Consider the following 25,873-nt stretch of genomic DNA (forward strand, 5'->3'; position numbering starts at 1 on the left):
AAAAAAAAAAAAAAAAGAAGACCTCAAATCAATAGGCTATCTCACCAACTCTAGGAACCACAGAGAAAGAAGCTAAGCATAAATCCACAGAAAAAGCAAATAACAAAGATCAAAATAGAAATGAAATAAAAAACAAAATTTCAGTAAGACCAGAAGTTGATTCTTAGAAAAGATCACCAACACTGACAAAATTTTGGATAAGCTAACAACAAAAAGGTGAGACAAATATGCAAATAAGAGACAATATGCAAATACCCAAAAGAACAAATAAAAGAGAGGGTATTAAAATGACAGATCATTATGAACTGTATTGCAACAAATGGATAACCTAGATGAAATAGATAAATTTTTAGAAGCATACAATTGATCTAAACAAAAAGAAAGTATCAATAAAACCCTAGTAAATGAAGATACCACATCAGTAACAAAAAATCTCCCCCCCAAATAAAGTTCTGAACAAAGTGGCTTCAATGGGGAATTCTACCAAACATTTAAAGAAGAATTTACATCAATCATATTTACACTCTGAACAGATAAGGAAGGACTACTAGCTAACTCATTCTACAAAGCAAACATAATCCTGATAACAAAATTAGACACCACATGAGAACTACAGGTCAGATATCTTTTATAAATACAAACTTCCTCAGCAAAATACTAGCGAACAAAATCCAACAGCACACAACAGGAGCTATGCACTGTGACTATGTGGGATCTATCCCAGGACTGCAGTGATGACTCTACATTAGGCAACAATCAATGGGAGACATCACGTCAACAGAGCGAAGAACAGCATGCTCACTCCTATGGATACAGAGAAAGCGTACCTTCAATACTCCTTCTTCATCGAAACCTTAAAGACGGCAGGAATAGAAGGGGACTCCCTCCCTCAGCGATTCAAGGCTTGTACGAAAAGCCGACAGTCAAAATGGAGAAAGATTGAGTAATGTATCCTTTGAATTAGGAACGACAAGAGTGCCCACTGTGAACACTTTTATTCAATACTATATTAGAAGTCCTAATCAGAGAAATAATACAAGAAAAAGGTATAAACGGTATCCAGATAAGGAAAGAGGAAGTAAAATCATCTCTAGACACAGAAATGTAATCATATATGAGAACTACATTAAGAATTAGCAAAAAAAGGAGAAAAAGTTCAGAGCAAATAGTGGTATTTAACATAGCTGTAGAGGACAAAATCAACAAACAAAAATCAATTGTGTTTCCATACATCAAAAATGAGAAAACTGAAAGGGAAATTAGGGGATTCTCATCGATAATAACATTTAAGAAAAAAAAATACCTAGGAATAAATCTAACCAAAAGACTTACATGATGAAAAATATAATACATTGTTGAATGAGATTAAAGACTTAAATAAATGAAAAAAAAGTATTAATACATGAAATGCCAAGACCCTTTAACATGTTATCTCTTAAAGTATTATTAGTCAAGATTCACAATAGGAATCAGAAGACAAAATATTAAAATAAAAAATGATTGGTATCAGCCTATACAAGGCATTTTATTAATCTGTATAGAGCCAGATTAAGAAGCACCACTGTAAGTAACAACACACTAACATTTCAATCAGTGCTTTTTTTAAGATTGCTGGAGCCAAACTGTTGCTCCAAATAAACAACTGCAAGAGATATACACACATGCCAGGTACTCTTAAGTACTGTAACCCAGAGTGGTGCTCACACTCCTATTCAATACTGTGCTGGAAGCATTGGCCATAGCTATAAAGCAAGAAAGGGAAATTAAAGACATCCAAAAGGGTAAAGCTCTCTCCAGCTGCAGTAGATAAGATCATATGAAAAAGAAAAATCCCAAAGATTTGGCAAGAAAATTTTCAGAACAAATTGAAAGATCCAGTAAAGTGGCAAGGTACAAAACCAATGAAAAAATGAGTGCGAGTGCAACCCCAGCCCATATTCTGACATCATTCTGTCATGCAATGAAAAGGCGAATTAGCAACTTCACATGCAAGTGAGAGTTGGATGCGAATAGGAAGACTGGTGCTGGGGAAGCACCATGAAAGCACCATGGACTGCCAGCACAGTACATAAACCTGTCTCGGAGGAATGCGGCCAGAACGCTCCTTAGAAGGGAACACTGTGAGACTTCATCTCACATACTTTGGACATGTTATCTATAGAGATCAGTCCCTAGGGAAAAACCGCTTGCTTGGTAAAGTAGAGAGTCAGTAAAAAGAGGAACGCTCTCAACAAGATGGCACGACACAGTGGCTGCAACAAGGAGCTCAGACATGACAACTGTGAGGGTGGCAGATGTCACAGAATGGTGAGGGCTCTCGGCTCGCTGTGAGCCAGAACCTGCCTGACAGCATCTAACAACGAAATCTAAATACACAGTGAGTCAAACAAGACAGTACATGAAAAATTAAGGAAATATTTTGAGATAATGAAGAGGAAAACACAAAATAACATTTACACGAAAAAATTAAAAGTGCTTACAGAAAGAAATTTTACCTGTGAACATATAAGACTTAAGATCTCATCAAGAACCTAACCTTCCACCTTAAGACGCTGGAAAAGCTAGCACTCACTATGCCTAAAACAAGCAGCAGGAAGAGAAGACTCAAATTACTAAAAATCAAGAATGAGAGGACATCATTATCACATTGACATACGTAAAAAGGACTATTAGGGAATATTATGAATAATGTATGCTAGGGGTGTCAAACTGGCGGCCCATAGGCCGCATGAGGCCCCACGGTAATTTTTCGTGACCCGCAAAGCTCTGAAATAAAATGAAAATAGAAAAAAATTGTTATGAAGAAAATAGTGCTTAGGGGAGATCGAGGCGATACCGTACAAACAGTTCCCTCGTTAACCCTTTAACTACTGAAGACGAGTGTACACGTGGCCCAGTGCCTTTCCTGGGGGCCTGTGGACGTGTGTAAACGCATGGACTCAGTTCCCGTCGGACATTTAGAAGCGATCTGTCTGCCACTCTCAGTGTCACGTAGTGCAAACAGATCCCAATAGTGAGAAGGTTAGAAAGAGCACTCTGGTTGTGCTGTTAGGAATCACATCTAGCAGCAGCACCGCTAGTTAACATTTTAGAGGGAAGCCATTATGATTGTGCATCACGTTTGTCAGCTGTCCAGCATTTTGTGTTTTTTAGTGTTTACTTTGTTATAATTTCCGGTGACACCTAAGAGGTAAGTGAAAACTAGTAGGAGGAAAGCGCTGGCAAGTTTCAGGTAAAAAAGAACAATTTTAGTTTTATAAATACATTAAATAAATGTTTAAATAAAAGCAATTACATAGTGTTTTAATTATCCTTTCCGTATTCCTGAATCCTCACTTCAAAATATAAATTTAACAAAATTTCTAAATGTGATGTGGCCCGCGTGAATCTTGCCTGTTAACACCAAAGGGCCTGCATTTTAATTGAGTTTGACGCCCCTGATGTGTGCCAACAAATTCATTAACTTAAGTGAAATAGAAAAATCTCTAGAAAGACATAAACTTTAACTGACTCAAAGTGAAACGGACAGTCTGAAACATCTCATTACAAATAAGGAGATTGAATCAGTAATTTTAAAACTTCACACACACAAAAAGCCAGGCTTATATGGTTTAACACTGGATTCTATCATAATGTTCAAAGAATTAATACAATGCTTTATGAACTCTTTCCAAAAAACAGGAGAAAGGAGACTTCCTAACTCATTCAAAAACTAACAAACAAACAAACAGAAGTTCTCCAACACTAAAACCAAATAAGGGCACCACAAGAAACTGCAGCCCATTTATGAATACAGGTGCAAGTCCCTGACCCCAGAGCAGTACATACACAAAGCCCAACAATATATCAAGATGAATTGTAAACCATGGCCAAGTAGAATTTACCTCAGGAATAAACATTCTTATTTGAAAAATCAAGCGTCATTCTCTGAATTTCTGGAGTGTATTTGTTCATCATTACGTCCTCATTCACGTGTCAGTAACATACGTACATGATTCTTATTATGAACCGCACATACACTCCGCCTCCCCCCCCACTCCTGTAAACCATGTCATTTTCTTCATGTCAGTTTAATCTGGCACTATTTGTTTACTTCTTCTCTAATATAATTCCAATGCTGAGGAATAACTTGACACCATAATTGGTTTTCCTTTAATTAATGGCAACAACAACATAAATTCTTTGGGTTTTTTTTTTTTTCATAAATTCTTAAAACGTCTATATTAATTCTTCAATTGCAAGGCACTACTCACCTGAGTTCTTCAGGTTTTGCTATGTTTGCTGAAAAAAGAAAATCCTCCATTAGTCTCATCTTACACGGTTAAGATGCTTCACTGTCTATCAAGATAAAATGCTGATTAATAAGCTATATGTCTCAGCCATGTATTTAAATGCCCTTATCTCATAAGTCATCTAGTGTCCGTTCCATTAAGTCAGTGACAATAAGTATTTCCCTTTTTATAAATACAGCAATACAAATAAATACATGTTTCCTGTTTAATACACATCCTTCTGCAAGCCTCACAGTGACCAGAGTGAGTCTGAACCACCATGAGTGGCAAGTAAGGGTTAACTTGGAGCTTGACAACAACCATAACTAGATATGTTTTCATTAACTGCTATTTTATTGAGGATTCCCTGAGTAGCACGATGGGGAAAAGATGAGGCTTTCTTCTCCGGTGAAGATTCCGTCTCAGTAATCCAGAGGGGGAAGTGCAACTCTGTCCTCTAGGGTCTAGGAGTAAGAATTGATTCGGTGGCAGTCAGTGGCAGACAAGAGTTGCACTCCAAAACTAGCAAAAACGCTGGTGGTTCAAACCAACCTAGCAGCGCCCCAGAAAACAAGTCTAGTTTCCAAAAGCAGCCTTAAAAATTTAAGAAACATTTGAGAATGATAAGGGCAACAACTGTGCATATGTGCTTGACACAATGGATGTACGTATGGATTGTGATGAGAATTGTACGAGCCCCCAATAAAATAATTGAAAAAAACAAAGCATGCACTTGGCATATGACCTAACAATCCTACTTCTGTATGCAGATGCTTATAGCCACTATATATTAATTTCCAAAACTGTAAATCAACTGACTGATCCTTACTTAATGAAGGCATACACAAACCACAATGCTTCAATGAAGTAAAATAAAATGAATGACAAAAAAAAAAAATTTAAGAAACAGCACAGAAGTCACATGTACCCTCCTCTAATTCATTTCAGTAGGAAAGGGAAGAGACCAACTCCACACCAGCCCAAGATGAACTGCCACAAGATCAAGGTCAGACATGCCTCCACCCTTCATCCTTCCCCGACACTCTACTTCTCTGCTGGGTATAATGATTCACTGCAATGGCCACGCAGCGCACAGACATAACCCATGGTGAGGTTTATTAGGGAAGCACCGGGGTTACACAGAATGCTGAGGATACTGTTCCTTTGCTAGCAGCTACGTGGTCCTTTGACCTCTGCCTCAGTCCAGGGTCAGGCAGCTTGACCCAACACTGCCTCGGGGTTGTTCCTCCGGCTATGCCTCGTGCTCGCTAGGCTAGTCTCTGGTCCCTCTGCTGCAGGATCTCTTTCTTGACAGTCTCAGGATCGCTCTTTATCTGCTTCCAAGATGGCCCTCACTGCCATGACTCAATTCCGACTCATAGCATCCTTTTAGAACTGCCTGGTGGGTTACCAAGACTGTAACTCTACAGGAGCAGAAAGCCTTGTCTTTCTCCCGTGGAGCAGTCAGGAATGGAATGCATCCTTTGAACCACAAGATCCCTACGATAAACCCCCTCGATCTAGGAGACAGGAACCTGTGAGACCAGACAAGTGCCAGAGAAGGAAGAGCAGCAGAGTCTGAGAGAGAGCTGGGGCTTCCTGGCCCACCCAGCATGGAAGCTGACTATCTCTCAGCACAGGCTCGTTGTCAGTTAAGACACTTAATGCGGAGGGGGGGAAGGAGGCTAAATCTGCCAATGCATGAAGCTAAAGCTGGGTACCTTTGGGCTGAGAATTACTGGCAAGAGTCGGTGCTCAATTGGCAAAGTGAGTTGCTCAAGCAGGGCAGAGGCTTAGGGACCCCATAGCTGAGAGACTAAGGATCAGAGAGAGATATACCTGGAAAGGAACTGTATCCCAAACATTTCTGATCATCCACCGTACCCTGTTAACTTCCTTCATAAACTCCATAATCGTTAGTCTGAAGGGACTTCAAAATGCTAGCTGGCAAAATTCCATTGACTTTTAATTCTATTTTTCCATCAACTCTTTTAAGCCCTCTATAGTGTCTATGAGTTCTGTGTGTCCAATGCAAAGAACTATCAGCCCTAATAGAGAAGTTAGGTGTGGCAGTTACATAATCTCCTGTCAACTAGCAAAGGGATGGAGTCTAGCCTGTCAGTCACGTCATAGCCAATGAGGCCTCTGAGTGGGCATGGCCTTCTCCTGAGGACTCTGGGAATGCCCATCTTCCTCCCTGGAGGCGGGACACACTCTCTGCTTCCTCTTCTTGCTGACAAGACACATGGAGCTCTGTGCTGAGGTGCTTGCACTGCCACTGGATCCACAATACTTTTCACCCACTGACCTGTGATCGTCCTGCATTCAGCATTATTGCATGGCTGTGTGAGTGTGAGGAGGAATTTATAGACTGGTATTGGACATAGGGACTAATTTCGAACTTATGGGCTTGATCTGGACTAGGCTGGGATGTTTTCTCAATATGCAGTTGCTCTTTTATGTAAAGCTCTTTCTTATACACATATTAGTCTCTCTGGATTTGTTTCCCTAGTCTACCCAGATGAACAGATGGGGAGTGCCTTGGGAAGGGGTGCCTGGTGTCAGAATCAGTAAAGAAGGTTGGAGGGTAGGTGCATGCTGACCCTGTCTTACAGGAATCATCCTTCCCCCTTGGGAAGTCAGAGGAGGTTGATGCCACCGTCACAACATTTTGGCAAGCTTAAACAGCAAGTAACATTTATGAATTGAGAAGATATTTTATTTAACACAGTCCCTATAAAATATGAAATAAATTTTACTTAATATCTAGTTCTCAAATGCCTGTTTTTTAAAATTCCAAAATGAAGGTAATTTTTAAAATATTGCCCTTTACACAAAGCCCTTTACTAAACAAGACCATCAAAATGTGAAGTTATTGTTTTTCAACATATCCGCCACGTTGGTCCATAACCTTCTGAAGGCAGAGTCCTGGTGACACAGTGGGTGAAGCACTGGGCTGCTATGAAATGGCAGTGGTTTAAATCTTCTGCAAGATAAAGATGAGGGTGTTTGCTTGACAGAAAACTGTATGGAATAGTTCTGCTCTGTGTGAGACTCAACTTGATGAAAGTGGGCTTGGCTGGGTTTTGGAACACTCTCCTGAAGAATTCTGTGCTCTTCTTTTGACACCACGTCAAACAACAGGTCCAGCATCCTCGGTGCTCACATCAGGTTCCTTTTAAATGTTGAGTCGGGGGACAAAAAGAAGTGTAAAGGGTGTTTTCGTAAACTGTTTCCTAACAAGCACGTCCTGTGTCCTTCAAGGAAATCTATCAGGATGACCCCCGCTGGAATCCAAAGTTAGTCACTGTAATCTTCAGAGCACATGTCTGTCTCTGCCTTGAATTTCACTAGTCCAAATATCCCTTTGGGAAGCTGCTGTTTCGATTGGACCTGTTTTCCTAGAAGTCATTCTAAGGAGACTATGACAGCTGCTATGAGTTGGACCCATCTCGACGGCAACTAGCAATAAGACAAGTGTTGCTGAGAGAGCCGGTCTGCAGTCATTCACTGATCAGAGTACCATGTATGAACATGCTTTGTTTGGAATACACATTTATGAAGTGGAGTCCTAGTAGCAATACCTTTTTTTTTTTTTTTGGCATTTCAGATATTTTTATTTCTTTAAATTTCTTATTAGGACTGAAAAAAAATACATAACTGAGTCCCATCACCATCATCATCATGATCTTATAGAAATGGCTTTTAGAGAAAACTAATCAGATGAATATTATTGCTTCCCATTTTCAACATGCTGCCACTGATCTAAAGAGCCGTCTGGCCGAGATGCTTGAGATATGCCTATGCACAGTTGCACACTAGGAAATAACATGTGCACTTGTTGGTTTTATCACACAAGACCAGTGCAAAGGCACCACCCAGGCCTCTGAGCACACTGGACCAGGCACCCTTGGAACCATTTTGCTTCCTTCATCACGAGCACTCTCCCAGCAGCAGTCTAGTGTGCTTGTGCACACGATGTCAGTTCTTGCGCTCGCTGGCTGTGTCATCCTGTGGTGACAAACGCTGTCAGAGGGTAGGAAGTGAACCCAGCCACGGCTGTGAGGGACTGAGCAACAGGCGTCCAGCCTACGAAGACGTGGGTATTCTTGGATGTGGAGGCAATCCCTGTGCAGTGTCGCAGAGTCTGAAGGAGGCAGCTGGAGAGATGATGATACCTGCACACAGAGCCTTAACCCCGTCAGATGTAGAGCTCTTAGCCAGGAAGGCACAGAGGCGCTGACCCTCCTCCTCCTGCTTGGTACCAGTTTTAGCCACATGAGCTGCTGGACAGGGACAGACCAATCCAGAGGGAACACAAAGCTGTGGCCCACGCAGCACCACCCAACGCCAGATGCCTCTCGATCTGCTTGTTTGTGTCTCTGACGGCAAGGTTGAGAGCCTGGCTGGGGAAGTACCGAATGCCACTGACCAGACGGAGGACTCCCTGCTCTTTGGGGAGACACCTGCTCAGTCCACAATGCCCCTGTACTGCTTATCTGCGGCAATGTCCTCGCTGGCATGCTGCACCTGTAGCTGCGGTTTGACCCTTTCGATGGATGCTGCCACTGTCTTGGAGATGGTCCCTGCTGCTCTACCTGCCGGGAAGTCGTTAGTGTAGGACACAGCGCCATCTGTCATGATGAAAGAGGCGGGGGCTGCAGCAGGTGACAGAATGTGACAGGGACCAGCTTTGACTCGGGTCTGGACTACTGCAATACTTTTTGATTTACTCTCAAATTTTGTTATGAATAGGTCTACAAAAGATCTAAGCTAATACCAAAAACAAGATAAACCCAAAACTTCAGTCTCAGAACAGTGTTGGCATTGGAATTAATATAAAGTCTAATCTCAGTTATGAACATAGTGTTTCCCCTTTTTTAAATGAAATTGATTATGCCCGCATCAAATAGAAAATGTGAGAGCTTCAGTTGACTGAAAGAGACTACAGCTGCTTAATGCTCAAGTTCAACCAGGCTTTGGAAACAGTGTTACACTTCACCTTTCATTTGTAGAGTTCTTCGAGAATACCTTTGACTGGGCCTTCTTTCAAAGGTTGTTGATCTTCTTGCTTTACTGGTCTTTGTGGTCTGATACTCGGTTTTCCCACTAAAAGAAATCAAGCACATTAAAAGGGAAAAGAGGTTTGAGGCCTACAGAACTTGACGACAGATAAACAAGAGAAAGGTTAGATTCACGCTGCCCTTGAAAGTGTCATTCTGATCTCAATTCTGATGAAACTATGAGTAATCTTCCTATCCAGCTTTTCTAGGTCATCCTCCACTAATTAGGCTCGTGTGGAGCATGAAACACAGACTATACTGTTTTTCTCAAACAGGCATGCGTGTCAATAACTGAGTATCTGAGTTTTCACGCCACTCTTCTCCCCAATCTTCACCTTCCTTTCTTTGTACACTAACACTTTCAGTGACATTTTTTCTAAGTGTTATAAGGTACCCTGATAGTGCAGTAAATAAGTGTCAGACTGCTAACCAAAGAACTGTAATACACTTTTTCCTCTTTCTTCCTGATTTCCATTTAACGTTTGTTAAAGAAATGCTGTCTCGTTTTTAATACTAGTAAAATAGACATACTCATATAAATCCTACATAATCAATTTTTTTTCTCTAAACCACACTGACTGACATCAGTGGCATGTTGAAAAATCACAGCAATAAAAGCCACTCTCCAGTAAACAAAAACATTACTAATTCATGACGAAAAACCTAGACTCCATGAAAATAATAAAATTTAAATTTACTAAGGATCACAAATACTAACCAAATTTCCACTTACTGTAGCATATCTTTTTTTTCCCTACAAAGTCTCTAGGTTTTAGACAGATAAACCACAAAGCTCTTGTCATAGCAATATAAGCTGGGGCCAGCTAGAAAATAAATATTTAAAAGGAGATAAAACCCACCATAGAATTACTTCCTCTCTACTGAGGCAAAAACAATCATTAACAGAAAATCACACTTTTTCCTTTCTATTTCTGTCAATTGAAGATTTTAGCAAACCATTTTATTTCTTCATGCCTTATCTGTTTAATAAGGAGGTGAGCTATTTTTGGCCTCTATAGAGAAAGGTATAGGAAACTGTTATGAAAATTAACCTGTATCTGAATCGGGATCCTAGTCGGATAAACCCTGATCGATGAGAACTCTTCTGGACAGGGCCCCGGAGGCGGAAGAAGGCATGATGTTCCACAGCACATTTCCATAAGTGTTTGCACGCTTTGGGGTGTTCCAGTCTGAAGACAAACGTATGCTCCTGCTCTTTGCCCTAAAAAAAGAAGGGACAGAGGTACGCATCAGACCCAGCATCCGTCCGTCAGTCATGTACAGGCCACTGCCATCGGGTTGATTGTGACATACAAGGCTATACATTGACAAAAGAACTGGCACATCTTTCTCTTGAAGAGGTTGGTGGATTTGAACTGCCTACCTATTAGTTAGAAGGTGGGGTGAACAAGCAAATGTGGTTAAGAAAGCTGATGGTGCCCGGCTATCAAAAGATATAGCATCTGGGGTCTTAAAAGCTTGAAGGTAAACAAGCGGCCATCTAGCTCAGAAGCAACAAAGACCACATGGAAGAACATACCAGCCTGTGTGATCACGAGGTGTCGAAGGGATCAGGTATAAGGCAGTATCAGAACAAAAAATCTTACCATAGTGAATGAGGGGGGGAGTACAGAGTGGAGACCCAAAGCCCATTCGTAGGCCACTGGAGATCCCCTTGCAGAGGAGTCTCGGGGAGGAGACGAGCCAGTCAGGGTGTGATGTAGCAACGATGAAAAATACAATTTTCCTCTAGTTCCTAAATGTTTCCTCCCCACTCCCACTATCATGATATGAATTCTACCATGCAAGTCTGGCTAGACCAGAGGATGTACACTGGTACAGATAGGAACTGGAAATACAGGGAACCCAGGGCGGATGATCCCTACAGGACCAGTGGTGTGAGTGGCGATACTGGGAGGGCAGAGGGAGAGTGGGTTGGAAAGAGGGAACCGATTACAAGCAACTATATGTGACCTCCTTCCTGGGGGACGGACAACAGCAAAGTGGGTGAAGGGAGATGTCGGACAGGGCAAGATATGACAAAATATTAATTTATAAATTATCGAGGGCTTATGAGGGAGGGGGGAGCGAGGAGGGAGGGGAAAAATGAGGACCTAATGCCAGGGGCTTAAGTGGAGAAGAAATGTTTTGAGAATGAGGAGGGCAACGAAGGTACAAATGTGCTTTACACAATGGATGTATGTATGGATTGTGATGAGTTGTATGAGCCTGTAATAAAATGATTAAAATTTTTTAAAAAGGTGAGGACTCTAGTCAGGGTAGCACCAGGACTCCCTCACTCTACATTACTGAGTTACAAATACAATCATAGTTAAACCAAGAATCAAATAATCAGGCAGCTAGTTTGTTTCCCTAAAATTCAGACACTCAGATTATTCCTAAGGGTTTCTCCTCTACTTAGGGGAAATGAATTCTCAAAGAGACATGGAATGCATTTTCATCCGTCATTCTTTGAGATAATGTGTAATGATAATTTCAAAGATGGCATCCGCTCTCGACACGCCTTGTCATAGCAACCTTACTCACAGAAATGAATGATCACATTAACACTCACAGGCACTTTTCTAAGGATTTCACATGAATTATGCCAAAGAGTAAGACTATTGTAAGCCTCTTTTCACAGAACAGAATTGTGAGACTTAAAGAGATTCAGCAACAACAAAGCTAGCTCTCTCGCTCACTCACTCCCATCGCGTTAAACCTCTGGAAAAGGGAAACCAGAATTGGAATCTAGTCAGTCAGACTCCAAAGCCTCCGACTCTAATAATTAAGCTGTAGTGTCTTTCTAAGAAAAGAGAATTCTACACACTCAGATTTACATGGAAAGATTTTCTTCACCGTCTTCTTTAAAATAATAAGCATGGGTACAAACCCCCAAATGCCAAAAAGAGAAATGGTTATGTAAATATCTGTATATTTTAAATGAATGAATGAATGAATGAATGACTAACACATACACGAGGATTTTGAAAAGTAGGAAATTCGTAAAAGATAGTACACATTGTCCACTAACTTTCTGAGGCCCTTCATGTGTTGCTGCTGTTAGGTGTCACTGAACTGGCTCCAGTTCCCAGTGACCCTGTGAGGGTGTAAGAGAACATAACACAGCCGGGTCTTGCTAGTCAGCTAGAAGCCTGAGCGGTGAGGTGTAAATGGCCTGTCTCAGATGGCTTCACGAGCGCCAATCCACTAATCCACCATTTCGTCAAGGAAAACTCCAGGTCTGGACAGCCCATCCCAGATTGCCTCACATTATCCATTCCAGAGTTCTTGTCCAAATAACCTATCACCAGCATGCCCCCATGTGATAAGGAGCTACTCCAGCTGTGGATTATAAGGCCAACCGTTACATCAGAGTAAGAACCAATCAGAATGCAAGAATAAGGGCCAATGGGAAGACAGGGTGGGGGCTGAGGGGAGCAAATCGGGTTCCATCACCCAATCCCTCCAAACATGTAATCAATGTCGCTAGATGGGGTCTTCCTCAAACCTCGTTACTTCATCACAGAAGTGAATGGTGCTTATTAAATCTAAGCCTGACTTACTGCTCTTCTTCTGCCCTACATGCATGGCTCCCTCTGCTGCGATGACAAACCACAGAAGAGGGAGCTGCCAGTACCGCCACAGGATAAAGCCCAGCAACACCGACCATCGCCACTTAGCAACTCACAACTGTTGCTGTGTTTGAGCCCATTCTTGCAGCTAATGTATCAATCCACCCCTCCCCATCACGCACTACTTTACCAAGTATGCTGTCTTAGTTATGTAGCCCTGTGTAGGTCTCCGCCCCCACATTCCTATGAATCCTGATGTAAGCAGAATTGACTTGAAGTGAAGAAACAATTAAAATTAATTTATATGGGAAAATGTGAACCTTCCCAACTTCCCCCACCCCCAACCACCACCACCACCACCCAAATCTACCAAATCAAACTAATTAGAACATAAAACCTACAGTCACACTAACATACACAGTTCACTAATATACAGGGTACAAAACAATGGCAGCTGGACCCACACAGCGTCTCCCCAAAAAGGATCTTGGTGGTACACGCTTGCTTTTAAGGGAGCACTGCTTAAGGCTCAACAGAAAACAAATGTCCCTACTTTATCCTAAAAGTGAACATGAGTTTCTGTTTTCTTTGTTGGCCAAAACAGGTACCAACATAGGTCTTTCCTAAAAGCAAAATGGCCTACGAGATCTTTCAGAAGGTGGGAGATAACTGTAACAATGTCTTTCACCAGTTTAGAAAGCTGTCAGTCTGAATTCAGCCTACTGGCTCTAAGGGAAGGCTTCCTTTAGGCTCTGGAGGAATATCCTGGTCCCTTCTGAACTTCTGCTCTGGAACAGTTCTCTTCCCCTGTCTCTGCAGGCCTAAAAGGCTCCTGTTATCTCCTTGAAGAGACTGAGTCATGACACACCACACACCAACCTGCCTCGCTAACATAAGATGAAATGCACTATCAAAATGGAGATCCAATTCAATCCATAACAATGCCTTTGGGCAAAGAAGAGTCCCTCCTGAGAAGTCTACAATATTATGGTGATGTCTCATCATCTCCCTTGTTAAGACCATTCTAACTGCCCTACTTTCCAATCCAGATTTGTTTTCTGGTAGTCCACAGTAATTTCACTGCTCTCAAAGGCACAATTCTGGTCTTCATTATTCCGCGCCTAGCTTTCGAATATTTACAAAGTGACGGGAAATATCATGGCTCGGGTGAAGCACACCTGAGTCCCAAAAGTGCCAACTCTGCTCCTCGACACTTTAAAGACCCCTTTGCAGGTTTTCCTGGAATAAGACATTTGTTGGGGACATCCTGCCTGCTGCTTCCGTGGGCACTGATTGTGGATAAAAGTGAAATGAAACACAGTTCAATTTTGGCTGTTTTTTATGGTTTTAATTGATCCAGTTGTGACAATGTTTGCTTTCTTTCTGCTGTGGTTTAATTCAGACCAAGGCGGACGAAGTCTTTGATCGCCACCAGTCTGTGCAGGAGTCCTCTTCACTCTCAGCAAGGCTGCGTGTTTGCACCCACACACCAGTCAATGAGTCTTCCTGAAGTTGGATGCGGGGTTCTCTATAGAGCCAAGCTCCCCGGGTTATTTCCTCAGCACGTGCACAGAGAAAGTATGGTGCAGGCTACAACCCTGATGCACGCATCTCGATTTCAAACCATGCATCCCTTGTTCCACTCAAATGACTGCCTATTGGTCTGAGTGCATTGAACACGATTCAGAGTTCTGGAATCCCATTCTTGGAAACACTGCACATAATTTATTACCCATAGAGTCAAATGCCTTGTGGTACAGTCAGTAAGTCACTAATAAGCACCGTTCTGGTACTCTGCTTTCAGCCAAGATTCCTCCGACACGAGCAATGACATTCCTCATTGTACATCCTCTTTTGAATTTGGCTTGGATATTTGACAGTTTCCTGTCAATGTACAGCACTATAACTATTTTAAAATCATCTGTAGCAAAATTGTACTTAAACGTTACATTGATGATATTGTCAGAGAATTACCATGTTCTGTTGGATTACTTACAGATCTCTTCCACTTTGTTAACCAGTTAGCTATGTTTAGAACTTCTTGGCATAGGTGAGTATTCTAGTATTACCTTCATTTATTAAAATATCTAAATTAATTTTTTTCCCCCAGAAATGCCTTCAGAGAAGCTTGGAAACTTCTTTCACTACCATCAGTTCTTGATCATAAACTACTTCTTAAAAAGGTTAAATGCTGACCAGTTATTATCGGCACTGAGCTTCTTGCATCATTTAATATTTTTGCTAATACAATCCTTCAATACCGTAACTCGGGGCTTGGAGTTTTCTCCAATTCTTCCTGTTTGAGAAATACCAAGCAATTCTTCCATTTTGGTTTTCTGATTTAAGGTCTTTGCATATTTCATTATACTCTGTTTTCTCATGCTGCCCTTTGAAATCGTTTCAGTTCTTTTAGTTGGTAATTTTTCCCTTTTGCTTTAGCTACTCTGCATTTAAGAGCAGGTATCACAGTCTCTTCTGACATCTATTTTGGCCTTTTCTGCCTGACTTACCTTTTAATAGCCTTTTGCTCTCTTCATGAATGATGTCCTAATATCATCCCCTAACTCACCTGGTGTTCAATACATGAACTCTATTCTTAAGGTCTCTAATTTCAGGTGGGACATACTGACAGTTGTACGTGGCTCTGTGGACTTGTCTTCATTTTCTTCAGCTTCAGATTGAACTTGCCTATGAGCCACTGCACATGACTAACAAGTATATCTTATCACGAACAATGTTGACACCAGGATAGAGCATGACATGTTCTTTTTGACAATGAATAAATGATCCATTTTTGGCATGATATTATAAAGACCACCAGATGAATTGTAAATGCTTCTGAAGAGACAGATTCCATAAGTGAAAACACTTATTATGCTAATTGTTTCCTGTTCAGGTAAACACAGATGCGATTAAATTGTAAATATCTATATGTAAGTCGAAAAAATGGATCTCTCAAGAATAGCAAATTATACTGTTAAAAGTGAATTGGCATATATTTTGTTGTGAATATCTTCAGGACAATGGGGGGGGGGGGGAAATCCATTGAAAATTGGTAAAGTATAATTCTATATGATAAGAAAATGTGATCACAACTTAAGTGACAACTGTTAACCCTTAAAATAGCAGTCTTTCTTACAACTGACGGAGGGCGCTCTGGAGACCTACTGGGCTATGGTGTTGCTCTGCTACCAGCACAGTGAGCGGAGGAAGACGAGGCTGTCTGCTCCTGGGAAAATGTAGTCTCAGACATCAGGGTAAGATATGACAAAATAATAATGATTTATAAATTATCAAGGGTTCATGAGGGAGTGGGCAGCGGGGAGGGAGAGGGGAAAATGAGGCGCTGATGCCAGGGGCTTAAGTGGAGAGGAAATGTTTTGAGAATGATGAGGGCAATGAATGTACAAATATACTTGACACAATTGATGTATGTATGGATTGTGATAAGAGTTGTATGAGCCCCCAATAAAATTACCTAAATAAATAAATCTGCATATTAAAAAAAATTTTTAGCCTCAGAAACCCAATGGATCAGTTCTATTCTATCCTATAGAGTTTGGAGCAATGGCTGATATTTAGATTTGATCAAATAGTTTATCAGTTTCTTGAGTATAATTTCAATGACATTGTAACATACATACAAGTAGATGTATGTGTACTATTAGTATTATGTCCTTACACGTAACATATTTGCACATTGTTCTTTATGAGGGAGCTTCAAAAGTTTGTGGGAAAATGGAATAAAATAGATAATGGATATTTTACATGAATTTTTAAAATCCCCCTTAGATTTATCCTGGAAATTTACAGTATATCTTGGAATTTCCCCTATATTAGCACATAAGCTGCCTCATTAAAGAAAACAAAACTGTGTGCACAAGCAAATGTGGTGAAGAAAGCTAATGGTGCCCAGCTATCAAAAGATATAGCACCTGAAGTCTTAAAGACATGAAGATAAACAAGCAGCCATCTAGCTGAGAGACAACAAAACCCACACGGAAGAAGCATACCAGCCTGTCCCTACTCGATTGCCAAGGACAAAGTGGGTGCATAAGCAAAAGTGGTGAAGCTGATGGTGCCCGGCTATCAAATGATATAGCATCTGGGGTCTTAAAGGCTTGAAGGCAACCAGGTGGCCATCTAGCTAAGAAACAACAAAGCCCACACGGAAGAAGCACATCAGCCTACCACGACACGAACACTGAAGACAAACGGGTACACAGGCAAATGCGGTGAAGAAAGCTGATGGTGCCCAGCTATCAAATTACATAGAATCTGGGGTCCCACAGGCTGGAAGATAAACAAGGGGCCATCTAACTGAGAAACAACAAAGCCCACATGGAAGAAGCACACCAGCCTGTGAGATGACAAGGTGTCGAAGGGATCAGGTATCAGGCATCAAAGACCAAAAAAAAAAATCATAGCATTGTGAATGAGGGGGAGTGCAGAGTGGGGACCCAGGGCCCATCTGGGGGAAATTGGACATCCCCTTGCAGAAGGGCTGTGGGGAGGAGATGAGCCAATTAGAGTGCAGTGTAGCAATGATGAAATATACAATTTTCCTCTAGTTCTTAAATGCTTCCTCCCCCCCACTACCATGATCCCAATTCTACCTTACATATCTGGCTGGACTGGAGGATGTACACTGGCACAGATAGGAACTGGAAATACAGGGGATCCAGGACAGATGAACCCCTCAGGACCAGTGGAGAGAGTGGCAATACCAGGAGGGTGGAGCGAAGGAAGGTGAGGGAGAAAGGGGGAACAGATGACAAGGTCTACATATAACCTCCTCCCTGGGCGACAGACAGCAGAGAAGTGGGTGAGGGAGACGTTGGATGGTGTAAGATATGACAAAATAATAATAATTTATAAAGTATCTAGGGTTCAGGGGGAGGGGAGTGCAGGGAGGGAGGGGAAAAAATGAGCTGATACCAAGGGCTCAAGTAGAAAGCAGGTGTTTTGAGAATGATGATGGTAACATATGTACGAATGTGCTGGACACAAATGATGTATGTACGGATTGTGAAAAGAGTTGTATGAGCTCCTAATAAAATGATTTAAAATTTTTTTTAAGAAAAAAGAAAACAAAACTGTCCCGTAGTCTTTAGTGAATGGATGTACCTTACATTACTTAACGGATTGAGCATTTATGTGCTGTAAACGTGATTAGCAAGCACACTGGCAAGCATTCCTATAGGATAATTTCAGGAAATGAGTTTGTTAGGCTGTATGGTTATTTATATTTACCCTGGACAGATTACCAAATTATACTTCAGATTGTTATTAAATATTTTATTCTAAGGGTGCGAAACGGGAATTTGATTGTAGGCTTCATTTGTACTTGCTATTATAAATAATGTTACACATCTTTTTATGTATTTGAGCTATTTCTAATCCAAACTATTTCTATTCTCTGCTCATTTTTCTTTAAAAAATACCTATTATAATATCTACAATTTTCTCCAGAGCTGTATGACACAATTTTTGATAGCTCAATAGAAAAACTTACTACTTTCAAAAATTAACTACTACTTATTTTCAGTTTTGGGTTTTTTTTTAGGTTCTGTTAAAAAGCATTTCTGTCACCTCATTATACATACAAATGTTATGGATCTTTCAATATGCTCTTTCCTACTTGAGTCGTGGTGGCGCTGTTGAGCAAATTGTAAAACTGACAGTTCAGACCAAGCATCCACTCTGTAGGAGAGAGATGAGGCTATCTGCACCAACCATCCACTCTGTAGGAGAGTTGAAGCTCTCTGCTCCCGTAGAGATGTACAGCCTCAGAACCCCAGACACGCTTGCACTGAGTCAGAACTGATGACAACAGGGCGTTTGGTTTTAGAGATTCACCACCAGGCTGGAGGAGAGTAAGTGAAGCCTTACTATGCTGCAAGACCATATGGAACTGCCACCACTCCTTCAAGTCCACACGTCTACTTCAGGAAGAACTCATTTATATCGTACAGCTCTGTTTGAATACTCTTCCTGCATCCAGACAACCTTTCTTTTCAATTGAGAATTACAGTGTCATCTTTATGAAGTCATTTTTACATATCACTTAAAAGGCATAAGCTACTTACTGAGCTCAATAAAACTCAATTGAAGTTGGTATAAGTCACATACATGCTGCCAGTTGCCAGTAGTAACTATGTCTTAACTGCTGCTTGGGCAACACAATTTTAAGAGAGTATTTACGACAAAATTATACTGGAAGACACAAATTTTTCTAGCTGTTGGAAAGCAAAAATATGTGTAAAAGTATTTTAACTTAAAAAATATATGTATAAATATATCTCTATAGAGATGACCATATAGAAGGAAACTGTGAGGGGAGGTATTTCCCCCCCATAAAACTTTCCAGGTTTTATGATTAAATAATTTAAATGAAAACACACTAAATAATAATTTAAAAATCTATGAGGAAATGTCAGCCAATTCATCGGAGCTGTTCACAGGCTTTAAAAAACGCCTGCATAGCTTGCACTCTTTCCAAGCCGACGAGTCCCTTGAGAGTGAGAGTCGTCTACGTTGACTTCTCTACTTCTAGAAGCAACGTGTAACACTTTAGAAACAGCGCAGCTCAGAGAGCATCCTAAACACCCAGGCTCTGGACATGGCTCAAACTTCTGGCTAAGGGTGTCGAGGTGATTTAATGTAACTGGTGGTCAGCTGATTCTCCAAAAATGCCACTAGGTGACCCTTTACAGTAGCCTGTATCTGTATTTTTAAATTGCTCCAGGAAACTAAAGTGTCAACCAAAATCCTGTCACCATCCCGACAAAAAACCAACCCGTGCAGAGGGCCAGCCAGAACCCTGACTCCTGCAACTCAGTGCGCCTTCGTCAATGAGCACATTCCAGTGTGCGGCTTTGCTCTCCACTCGCCTCTGTGACCCTGCAGCTCCTTGGAGCACTCTGTCAAGGGCTGCTTGACCCTGACTCCCATTTTGCAAAACACTTCTCTGCGTGAATAAACTCTTTGCTTTTCATTTTTAAGAGACTCATTTTTCACTATAACAGGATCTACTCCATAAGAGACAATACTGTAAACTCTTAAAACCTAAGAGTAAGCTAAATGGTACCTAACCAATACTGGGAACACCCACTCCCTGGCTTTTATTTCGTAAGGACTACATGTTTACAACAACATAAAAGACAAAGAATCAAAATGAAACTTACCAAAAGCTTATATTACTCTGTGATGCTTAAGACTGGAATCTATCTGAACTTTATGTTAAAAAAGTTTAAAAATCAGTATTATCATACTAAAAACACAATTGTACCAAACTTCCACTTGCTATATTATGGAAGTGCTTCCTACATCAAAACCTACTTTTCCTTGGATGCACAGGTTTTCAGTGTAAGAAATTCCTATGACAAATGAAGCCACACGCATACACGTCCAAAATCGTTGCAGGTCTATTACGCACTCCTGCGTTACTAGTCACCACGCTGCTGAAATGGTTTGTTTATTTGTTGGACTCTTCTACTTGACACGTGAAATAGTTCATCCATCCTCTTCTCTTAAAGCAGCCTCACATTAATGCCTGGTCGCCCTATTAATTAGACGAACGCCTGTGGAGCCCAAGAGGTATTTCAAGATGCAATGATTGTAAAGTGCTTACTATGAAAAAAGCCACCAGGCTTCTGACAAATCCTCTTATTTTATTTTACTGTCCACCATCACTATCCAAAATCCTGAACAAAAAAATTATACTGTATGCATAGAAGTCTTTAATGCACAGTATTATTGCTTTCCTAATTATTTCATCCACCTGTATCCATAATAAACCATAGCAAATCCTTAGAAGGCTATGATTATGAGGCACAGTAAAACTTACCTGATTCTCAGTTTTCTATTTATTAGTACTTATGTTGGAATTTACACTGATAATTTTCTTACAGCACTTTGTGGCCCAATAGTTTCTTACAGCACTTTGTGGCCCAATAGAGAAGAGCAGAAACATATCCAACAAAAGGAAATAAAGGATAAAACAAATATGGCCTTATCTGTTAAACACCTATAATTAAAGATCAAGTATAAAACAATAAAACGTGAGCATTTTATGATCAGAAGCAAAATACTTATAAAATCATAAATCTAATTGGATCAAACAGAATGGAAGTATGTATGTTCCTCTACTATGAACAACGTAACCACTGTTAGTGAAAAACGTGTATGTGCAGAAATTGTTGAAGGAGAATATAAACTATGTTGTAAAACTTCATTAAAAATACAATTAAAAAATAAAATAAATCACAATTCCATACTTGCAAAATTTTTATAAAATGTATATACTTTATCTTTAATTATTACTTGTCATAGTTTACAATGCTAAACCAAAATGCATTAATATAGGGAAGAGTGAATTATAAATCATGAGCAGACTGACTAGAAAAAATATACACATGTGACAAAAATTGTAAGAGAAACAGACACCAATAAAGCACAGGAGAAGTACATGCGTGATATGTCAAGGAATTTTGAAAACGGAAAGATTTAAAAATCTTTTCAGGCCTGTCTCCAAACAAGCAGCCACTCAGTGAGAGGTCAACTAAGCTCGTATGGAAAAGCACGCCATCGTCAGTCACTGAAGGACCGGCATGTATACAATCTGAAACCAACGGCGGGGTTAGCTTCAGAGTCTGCACTGTGACCATCAGAACTGCAGAAGGCTGTGGGTGACCGTGGGAGCCCAGGACTCACTTTTGGGACTAGTAGGAAGTAAGCCTCCGGAGAACTCTCCCTATCCCAACTGCAGGGCTGGGAGGAAAGGGTCACTACACAGAGCGCCTGGGAGAGAGGCGCACAGATGCAAAGGCATAACCGGGCCTGAACACATACAACTTTGTCAGGAGATCCCTGTAGTGCACGCTGGACCTGATCTGGCTTCCAAGATTTTCTACATTTTTGGTTTGTGCTGTTTGGTTTGGTCTTTGTTTGTTCATCTTAGGGTGCATCTTCAAGGTGTTACGTCATTGGAGGTCACCCTCTGGAAGTTGTGTAAATAGCTTTTATCTTTTCCAATATATGAAACCTAGGACTTACTAACTTACAGGGACAGCAAGTAGAATAAGGGTTTTGAGGGGAAGGGGTAAAAAGTAGATGATGTCAAGGGGTCCCTATAGATAAAGACTGACTGGAAACTGATGGTGGTAGCAACTGTACAATTCTACTTGATGTGACTGAACTAGGGAATGATATGATACCTGTATTAAATCCCAGTAACAAAAAAAGGAAAAAAAATCTTTTCATCACTATAAATGTTCAAACCATAGGAAAAAGATGAACAACAGATATACCAACAAGAGTCAATGCATGTTAGCATCTTGTCCACTTTCTATTTTTTATATCTGCCTATATGTGTAAGTGCATTTAAATTCTTATTAATTTGCATACTCACTCACTCACTGTCATCTGGTCACTGTCAACTCACAGTGAACCTGCAGGGCGGGGCAGAACTGCCCTGTGACTTTCTGAGACTGTAATTGTTTATGAGAGTAGAAAGCCCTGTCTTTCTACCGCACAGTGGCTGGTGGTTTCGAACTGCCAACCTCGCAGATTGCAGCGCAACTTGTAACCAATACACCACCAGGGTGCCTCATATGCATACAGAAAAATTAATTTATTTTATATCTTTCTGTGAACATTAACAAATGCATTGTCTGTCATTTAGTCACCACCAAAAAATCCTCAGGTCCTTTATACTCAAATCTCATTCCCTGTTCCTAATCTCAAGCAAACACTCATCTGTTCTCTATTTTGTTATGCTTGCCTTTCCCAGAATGTCATGCCAATAGGAGCAAACAGGATGCCATTTTTAAAATCATTTTATTGGGGCTCATACAACTCTTATCACAATCCATACATACATCAATTGTGTAAAGCGCATTTGTACATTCCTTGCCCTCATCATTCTCAAAACATTTGCTCTCCACTTAAGCCCCTCGCATCAGCGTCTCATTTTTTCCTCTCCTTCTCTGCTCCCCCCTCCCTCATGAGCCCTTGGTAATTTATAAATTAATATTTTATCATATCTTACACTGTCCGACGTCTCCCTTCACCCACTTTTCTGTTGTCTATCCACCAGGGAGGTCACATGTAGATCCTTGTAATCGGTTCCCCCTTTCCAACCCACACTCCCTCTATACTCCCAGTATCGTCACTCACACCACTGGTCCTGAAGGGATCATCCGCCCTGGATTCCCTGTGTTTCCAGTTCCTATCTGTTACCAGTGTATATCCTCTGGTCTAGCCAGATTTGGGATCTAGGTAGAATTGGGATCATGATAGTGGGGGAGGGGAGCCATTTAGGAACTAGAGGAAAGTTGTATGCTTCATAGTTGCTACACTAGGATGTCATTTTTGAGGATTGTTTCTTTCAGTTAGGATAACGTATTGAAGATGAATCCATGTTCTTGTACATATCAATTAGGAACTGGATTTAAAATGAAAAGATTCTTAGTTTAGAATACTTTAAGAATGGTAAGTAGATCTTTCTGGTTGCTCTTCTGGATCAGATACTAAAGGTATATATTAGAATTTTGAAATCCAGGACAGGCAACTCTATCGGGATTGTACCATAATGTTATTCCTGGTTTCTTACAGGTACCGCTGGGGAGGTTGGGGGGAGATGGGGAGTTACTAAGAAGGAGTGCAATAAAGAAGAAAATGTTCTAACATTGTTGTAATGATTGAACAACTCTCCCTGATATGAGTGAACTGCTGGATTGTAAGATATGTAGATAAAATTCCAAATAAAACGGTTTAAAATAAAGAAAATTCTCATGCACACACACAAAATAATGAATTTAAATATAATTTTTTCATGTATCTAAAATAGATTATCAATGAATAAGAAAATCTTTTATATTATCTTTCAAGAGCACAAATTTGTATTTTAGGATGCTATGACCTGGGCCAAAAATACAAATTAAACACATAAATCATTATACTAAGTTTCTGTTCTACAACTATAAAAACTATGAGATATGTTCCCAATGTTAGAAACACAAAGTACCACACAACATGGTCACTGTTTAAGAATACAAGCAATTCCTACCTGGTCATCATCTTCTACAACAACCAGGGTTAATTTACTCTTCTTAAAATCCAATCTGGTAATCTTTGGCCTGTAATAGTAAGAGAATCATAGGAAGATTCAATTAAATGTTTTCTAAAATAAAAAACAAAAACAAAGCTGTTTTTATGTCCGGTACATTTAATCACCTAACTTACAAAGTGAAGACTAATGAGGCAAAAGCAATCTCACAGGCTGCTGCTGTGTAGATTCCGAGGCATTGCAGACCGACAGGACAGAGCAGAACTGACCTGTAGGGTCTCCTAGGCGATAACCTCCAGGCCATCAGTCACCAGTACTTTGAACCAGCAGCCTTTCAGCACCTTTCGGTTAGCAGCCAAGTGCTAAACGTTTTACAACCATTGGTAGAGAGCTCTTTTACATACCTAAAACTCAAAACACAGCAGCCCCAATCCCAGCTACTATGGACCCTCTCCCCAGAAGATTGCACTACAGAGGACAGCACTGAATATACAGCCCAGGGAGAGAGGGGGGTCAGACCACACAGGAACAAACTAAGAGGAAGAGAGAGAGAGAGAGAGAGAGAGAGATAACCGCTTCCTGGCCCACCAAGCCCTGAGGATGACATTCCTGTTCAGAGAAGCCAAGGCACAGAGAGGACCAAAGGGCCCCACCACAAGGCACAATGTCCCATCACTGATGCCAGCACTGCAGGGGACAGCACTGGAGCAGTGAGGGAACTGTGCCGTCTGCGCTCGCCACGCCAGACACACCAGGGCGAGACATGAAGGGAGCGCAGTAGAGCAGCAAAGGAAGCAAAGCAAGGTCCCCAGGGACTCCTCTAATTCTTAATGCTTCCTCCATCCCTCCCACTATCATGACCCCAGTTCTACTTACAAATCTGGCTAGACCGGAACATGTGCACTGGTACAGATAAGAGCTCTCGACAGGGAATCAGGATAGATAAACCCCTCAGGAACAGAAATGGGAGTGGCAACACCAGGTGGGGAGGGGGGTGGTGGGGAGAGAAGAGGAAGAAAGGGGGAACCAATCACGATCTACGTTCTCTCTCTCTCTCTCTCTCACACACACACACACACACACACACAAACTCCGAACAACAGAAATGTGGGTGAAGAGAGACAACGGATGGTGTAAGATATGAAAACAATAATGATTTATAATTCTTCAAGGGTTCACCAGGGTGGGCGGGTTGGGGAGGGAAGGACAAAAGCGGAGCTGATACCAAGGGCTCAAGTGCAAAGAAAATGTTTTTAAAATGATGATTGCAACATATGCACAAATGCGCTTGATACAATTGATGCATGGAGTGATATAAGGGCTACAAAGGTCCCCAATAAAATGATTTCTAAAGAAATAAAAACAAAACTGAAAACACACACTCGCTGCCACTGAGTCAATCTCAACTTACAGCAACCCTACAGGAGGGGGCAGAATGTCCCCATGTTTACGGGAACACAAAGTCTCAACTGACGGGTTTGAACTGCTCATCTTTCATGGAACAGCCCGCATGTAACCCATCATGCCCGCCAAGGCCCTGTAATGTCCACTCAGTGGCAAGTACTATTCTAACAGCTTTATTAACTCAATCAATCATCACAAGGCCTTTAGGAGGAGATGTTTTGTCTCTCTGCCTGAAAACAATCTCTGTCCCATTTGCCCACTGAGCAAGCAAAACACTCCATGAGTGAGTAGAAAAATAACCCAGTTTCCTCACCTATTAAACAAACAAAACCCAGCCCCAAATACTAAGTGGATGCCTGCCCCTCCCCTGAGAAGAATGTACCTCAAACGATGGCACTGAATCTGCAGCTTCGGGAGAAGGATATATCTGACCAGAGCACACAGGAACAGATGACGGGGGAGGAGGAGAGACTGGAGCACATCCTGACC

At 41.1% G+C, this 25,873-nt stretch overlaps 1 protein-coding gene across 3 annotated transcripts in view; it reads right to left on the bottom strand.

Moving 5' to 3' along the window:
* Positions 1 to 25,873, bottom strand: part of EPB41L5 (erythrocyte membrane protein band 4.1 like 5) — a 145,585-nt gene that overhangs the window by 80,036 nt on the left and 39,676 nt on the right. For all 3 annotated transcript variants that reach the window (XM_030884792.2, XM_004711880.2, XM_004711881.2), the window contains exons 10-13: positions 23,981 to 24,050; positions 10,387 to 10,556; positions 9,274 to 9,380; positions 4,254 to 4,281 (exon numbers count right to left, since the gene is read on the bottom strand). In XM_030884792.2, the coding sequence (XP_030740652.1) occupies positions 4,254 to 4,281; positions 9,274 to 9,380; positions 10,387 to 10,556; positions 23,981 to 24,050 (375 nt within the window). The remainder of the gene's footprint in view (positions 1 to 4,253; positions 4,282 to 9,273; positions 9,381 to 10,386; positions 10,557 to 23,980; positions 24,051 to 25,873) is intronic.

The sequence above is a fragment of the Echinops telfairi genome, unplaced genomic scaffold, assembly GCF_000313985.2.
Source record: "Echinops telfairi isolate 266 unplaced genomic scaffold, ASM31398v2 ScPeMD7_15;HRSCAF=58, whole genome shotgun sequence".
NCBI classification, from domain to species: domain Eukaryota; kingdom Metazoa; phylum Chordata; class Mammalia; order Afrosoricida; family Tenrecidae; genus Echinops; species Echinops telfairi.